A 6,000-nucleotide genomic window follows, 5' to 3' on the forward strand; every position below is an offset into this window, starting at 1 on the left:
TTCCCACTGCCTGTCACAAATTTTGATCTCCCTTTAAGAGTATTTTTGACAGTCATTTATTTTATAACTCTTTCTGATTAATAAGATGGAGAATCTTTAATTTTCCTCTTTTATAGATAAAATGATTGGCAATAGAACTACAAAATAAATCAGTGATAGAGCTTAAAATGGTAAAAAGAAAAAAAATATATGAAAATGCATCTCTAGTGTTTCCTTTCTGAAATACTTTCAACTTTAAATTAATAGTTTTTAATTTTTAAATTCAAAAGTGAACCATTCCTTACCATTTTTTTATAGAAATATTCACAGATGACTGAGTTTCTATTTTGCAATGTTGAAAAAACTATTTCCATTTTATTTAACAAACATTTCAAAACCCTTAATCTCTGCTGGCTCTCACACATGTTGACTCACATTTTATAACCACTTTGGGGTAGCAAAGAAATGAATAACAACTTGCAGGTTATATGGGAACTACAGTTGACTCTTGAGCAAACCTTTAGTGAAAATACAGGTATCATTTATAGTGGCCTTCCTTATAGGCTATTATACACTTTGTTTGAATTCTTGAATGCAGAACCCCAGGATTGAAAAAAAAAAATGGTCTGGGTATAATTGGATTTGCATACAGTCCAAACCCAGATTGTTCAAAGGCCTGCAGTAAATGCCGAAGTCTTGTAGCTGGTTGCCTGGAGCTCTGTCCCTAGATATCATCCTGGGCCAGAGGCCGTTTTTTTTCACCTCAGCCTGTCCTCCCACTATCTTATTCCAATGTCTCCAATGGATCTGAATCCAACCTGGAGTATCACACTTAAGCCATTTGTACCAAAAATCAAATTACTCAAATTTCTCTAAAATTCTAGTGAAAACACAATAAAGGTATTAGGCTAAATGACTGAAATTCCTGATCAGAAAACAGAACCATGTCAATGTTTCTAGAGAAAGGGCAAGGAACACTGAAGGTCCTGCAGCAAATGGAACTGAATTTTATATGTGATTAGGAATTTCAGATTTAGGAACATCCAGAGTAAGGGTGCTACTCTGCAGGGGCTCACTTTCTAGAGTCTGTCAGAAGTGAACCTTGTGAGCCTTCCCCTCCAGTCCCTGCACAGCTTCAGTGACCGTCAGTCTAGTATTTTATAGAGCAAATCTGAGCCCCTTCTATACATGAAAGGAGATCTCTTGGGAATTTTTGAAGTTACAACAATTCAGAGAGAATAAGGAAGTTCAACAGGATAAAACAGAAGAGGTCAGTCTTGTGACAACCCTCAACTTTCACTGAAATTAGCAGGGGATTCAAGTTTTAACAGGCAGACCTGTTCTCACCAACTGGAAAACCAAACCAAGATATTCCGTGTGATTTGGCAGGACCAGGTTGAACACTGTTCTCTGGATTCTGAGTTGACCGTGTATTTTTAAGAGTCTGCATATCAGTCATATGAAATATACAAAACTCCCTGATGGCCCAGGCGGTTGCGCGCTGCGCTTTGAAGCTGTGCGCAGCCTCTGCAGAGCAGGTTGGATTCCCAGCCAGGAAGCTACACACATGACCTGTGCTCCCCTCAGCAGTGCATTTCTGTCAGTCTGCCTGTTCTGTTCCCCACTCTGTCTCTGGTGAATCCTCTCAGCCCCCGCACCTCTGGCCTGTACCCCAGTTCTTGTATGCATAAATAAATTAATTTTTTTTTAAAAGAAAGAAATATACAAAACTGAAAGAGAGACAAGAGGGTGGCTAGGCTAACTCACCCAGCTCTGATAACCAACGACTTAACTTCCATTCTCAAGTCATCATCCCGCCCCTGTCAGGGGTCTCCTGGATCACCTCCAGAGCTTTGCCTTCCTGTGCCCTGTGCACTGAGGTCACCGTGCGCCCAGTGTCTCCCCAACCCGCCGCGGGCAGCGTGCCAGTGGGGCTCCTATTCACTCCTACGTTGGGGACTCGTGAGGACAGAGAAAATCCCAGAGGCTGTGGAGTTACGCGGGAGTGGAGGCGGGGCTGCACCCGCGGGTCACCTCTCCCCCTTCCAACCAGAGGGAAGGGCCCTTTTCCTTCCCCACCCGGCTGAGATTTGCAGGTCTGGGAATTTCCCGGCCCGATGCTGCTAACTCTCCCGCCCCGACCATGGATAAAAGGGGTTCGCTCATCTCAGGGAGTCACAGTCAGCACCACAGGCATCCTCCACATCAACTCTTCTGCTCCAGGCACCGCAGCCCAGATCTCCAAGCCGACCTCATGGCCCGCGCCGCCTCCCCAGCTACACCCCGCGCTCCCCGGCTCCTCCGGGCTGCGATGCTGCTCCTGCTTCTGGTCGCCGCCTGCCGGCGCGCAGCAGGTAAAGCCCGGTGCTCCCGGGTCCCTACGGACAGGATAGGGGTGGGTGGGCGCCCATCGGGACATCCCCGCTGAGCCAGCCTGTTCTTCCCGCAGGGCAGCCCGTGGTCAGTGAACTGCGCTGCCAGTGCCTGCAGACCGTGCAGGGAATTCACTTCAAGAACATCCAGAGTGTGAAGGTGACGCCCCCAGGACCCCACTGCGACCAAACGGAAGTCCTGTAAGTGATGCTGCTGTTGTGCTTGTCCCCCCAACCCCCATGTCCCCGTACCTCCACCTGGCCTCAGTCGGACCTCCTGCCTCACCGGATTCCCCCTTCTTTCTGCAGAGCCACTCTCAAGAATGGGCAGGAAGCTTGTCTCAACCCTGCAGCCCCCATGGTTAAGAAAATCATCGAAAAGATGCTCAAAAAGTGAGTTCTGGGTTGAGTCATAGGTGACTAGACCAAGAGTCTCAAATACTGGCACCTGCCTCCTGCAAATGTACCCTGGAAAGTCGGGTTCGGTGAAGGACTGGAAATCACTATAGTTCAGAGCTGAATTCACTATTAAGGTTATTAATCTGCTCTGGTGACAGCATATTTCTAGTGCCCTTCACCCATCTTCCTGGCCTTATCCCCATTTAAATGAATGTGGGTAAAGCTGCCTTCATTAAAGTTCTCATAGGTGTTGTTAGTTATGCTTAAAAATATCCACTCAGGGCCTCCCCCGGTGGTGCAGCGGTTAAGCACTGGGCTGCGCAGCTGTCCACAGCCTCTTCAATGCCGTTTCAATCTCTGGCCACCGGTGAGGATCCCACATGGCGCCCAGACCTCTCCTGCCGCGCCCACTGCTCCCCTCAGCAGTGTACTTCGGTCCTTCTGCCTGCTCTGGCTCTGGTGAATTCTCTCACCCTCCTGCGCTTCTGACAGTACCCAGTGCTTGTATAAACAAATAAATAAATCTTAAAAAAAAAAAAAAAACTATCCACCTGTTTAAAAGCACAGGCATTCTTTTCAGTCCCTTCTGGGCTCACACTAGAACCCTTGCTTTTCTGCAGCACAAGCTTAATGGTGAAGAGCTAGAACTTGGCAGTGACACTGCCTACAGTACAAATCAGGGTTCCACCACCTATTAGCAAGGTGACTCAAGGACAATTATTTGATTTACTGTAAAACAGGGACACAATAGTAGTGACTGCAGGGTCGCCAGGAGGCTAAGCAAGACCCTGTGTGACATGGTCCTAGAGTAACAGGTTCTGGCTGTTTGTGGACAATAATTCAGTAGGGACCACAAATCCCATCCACATTCCTAAATAAGAGCATTCAAGAGCTTAGAGGTCTCTGCCACACAGCTTAGGCAGCAGCCAGTTGGTGCCAGGCTGGGGAAAGAGGTTCAGGAAATTTTGGAACCTGGAGGGCAGGAAAGGAGCACCATGCTGCTAGCTCTGCTGAGCAGCTACTAACGACTGTCTTCTTCTCTTATAGGCAAAACCCCAACTAACAAGAGGAAGGATGAAATCGATCTGTGGCTCTAACAGCAGCAGGTCCTGACCTTACAGGAATCAAAGAGGAAAAGAAGAATCATGGGCTCCTGTGACCACTTGCATTGGGCTTACTATGTTGGATCATCTCTTAGAAGTTGTTTATTTATTTATTTATTGGTTGGTTGGTTGTCAAAGATTGTTAATATCTTACATGTAAAATAATTAAGGATATAACTTGAATATTGTACCATTATTTTTATTGCTTATTTTATGTCAAACCCAAATTAATTCCATCCTGATTCTTCTTTAAACTGATGGTAAGAGTTTGCAAGTGTTCTCCAGTCATTAAACTAGTATTCCCAAGGAATCCACAGCATGCCCACCGCTGTGACTGAGGCTACGGACCCAAGAAAGTGAGGTCATTATCAGTAGAATAGGGGAATGCATGGATATTTTTGTAACTGTTTAAAGGATACCAGTTGTTATTTATTGAAATGATTTCACAGTATGTGGAGACATTTCTCACATTGGAGTTTTAGGAACTACCGTGTTCTCAATATCCTTTGGACATTTTATGTCTTTCTTGTAAGGCATAATGCCTTGTTTAATATAAAATATGAATTGTTTTTCTATATCTTAGAGTTGTTTCTATTTTAGAACAGAGAGATTGAACTATTTCTTGATGCTTTTGTAACAAACATGAAAATAAAGTATTTTAAAATGAAGAATGTTTGTTTCATTTTTCTTCAGAAAAAAGCTACCTTTAGTTGATAATGTGATGATTTACACAATGCTTCTTAATTTGCTTTTTTACATCCAATTTGCTACATAGGTACATCAAGCTTTAAGTTGTGCTTAATTTCATCTGGTTATAGCTATTGCTCCCCTTGGCTCTTACTTACACAGAATGTGCTTCCCTAAATTCTGCAGCCTGCCCTCTTTCCCCTCTGCATGAGAGTGACTGATAGAAGTTGTTATTTTATAAGGAGCTCCTTGTTACCTTCTTATTCAAGTTTACCTCCCATAAGGCACGATCTTATAACTATCTTAATAAGGGTTCTAAATTCATTGCTTTTGCTAAATGCTTTCTCAAACAACTATTAACAATTTAATGAAATGGACAATAAAATTAGGGGAAAGTGATTTCTTTTTCAAAAGTCAATTTTGGACATCAAAAGTAGAAAAGGTGAGTAACTCAATATTTCACTTAAAAAAGATCTATTGGTGGGCCTCCCTGATGGCCTAGGGATTAAGTCTCAGTACTATCACCACTACTGCCTGAGTTACAGCCCCTGCCAGGGAGCTAGCCCACATATGCAGTAGACCTCTCCTGTCTCAATCACTGCTCCCATTAGCAGTGTATTTCAGTAGATCTGTCTATTCTTTTCCCCACTCTATCTCTGGTGAATTCTCTCATACACATATCACATCCGAAACCTCTGGCCTGCACCCCAGCTGTTCTGTGCAAAAAAAAAAAAAAAAAAAAACAAAAAATCACACGCAAAAAAACCCCAAGCTAATTAACATTTGGGTTCAATTTTCCGGCTTTCATATATAAGTAAATTTCACTGAATTTAAGTGTTATCTCATTCCTTTATACCAATTTATCAAATGGGATATTCTAAGATTTGTTTGCATCAGTTCTCTCTCTTCCTAGTACAAATTTTATGGAAATTGATAGATTGTTTAGCCTGAGAAAACCCTCTGGAAGCTGGTATTCAACACTGCCACTGGATGATAGCAGCATTTCAGATTTCCAACATAGAAACAGACTTGGTACATCAAGGAAGGCAATATTCCCATCATCTAAAAGAAACCACACCGCAAATTTCAAAAGAGGAATGACTATGGATGTGTGGGGTGTGTGCTTATCTGCTGACCGCACACTCAGGTAATCCTGATCCCTTGGGTAAAAGGCTTCAGCAGAAACAGGAAGGCAGGGCTAGAGGCCTGAATTCTTGGGGTCAAGTTCTGTCTTGCCCAAAGGAGTCAGGTAAATAAGGGCTCTAAGTGACAAGAGATATAACCACTGTGAGCTGCTTCTTGTACTTAAAAAGTTAAAAATAATGGAATCTTCCAATGTTATTAGTTATAAATGAGAAGAAAGAAAATGTGTGAACCATACAGAAATAAATAAATGCAAGGTATTCTAGAAGCTCAAAAAATGCCAGCATCCACTCCCTAATCCCAAGGGAGAGGACTTG

At 43.4% G+C, this 6,000-nt stretch overlaps 1 protein-coding gene across 1 annotated transcript; it reads left to right on the forward strand.

The window, feature by feature from the left end:
• Nucleotides 1-2,233: 2,233 nt before the first annotated feature.
• On the forward strand, nucleotides 2,234-3,985 carry LOC119260855 (growth-regulated protein homolog gamma-like). Its single transcript, XM_037529960.2, has 4 exons — nucleotides 2,234-2,333; nucleotides 2,429-2,552; nucleotides 2,661-2,744; nucleotides 3,798-3,985. The coding sequence occupies exons 1-4, from the start codon at nucleotides 2,234-2,236 to the stop codon at nucleotides 3,811-3,813; spliced, it is 324 nt and encodes a 107-aa protein (XP_037385857.1). The 3' UTR covers nucleotides 3,814-3,985.
• The last annotated feature ends 2,015 nt before the right edge of the window (nucleotides 3,986-6,000 follow it).

The sequence above is a fragment of the Talpa occidentalis genome, unplaced genomic scaffold (genome assembly GCF_014898055.3).
Source record: "Talpa occidentalis isolate TD23 unplaced genomic scaffold, MPIMG_talOcc4v2.1 talOcc4.6, whole genome shotgun sequence".
Taxonomy (NCBI): Eukaryota; Metazoa; Chordata; class Mammalia; order Eulipotyphla; family Talpidae; genus Talpa; species Talpa occidentalis.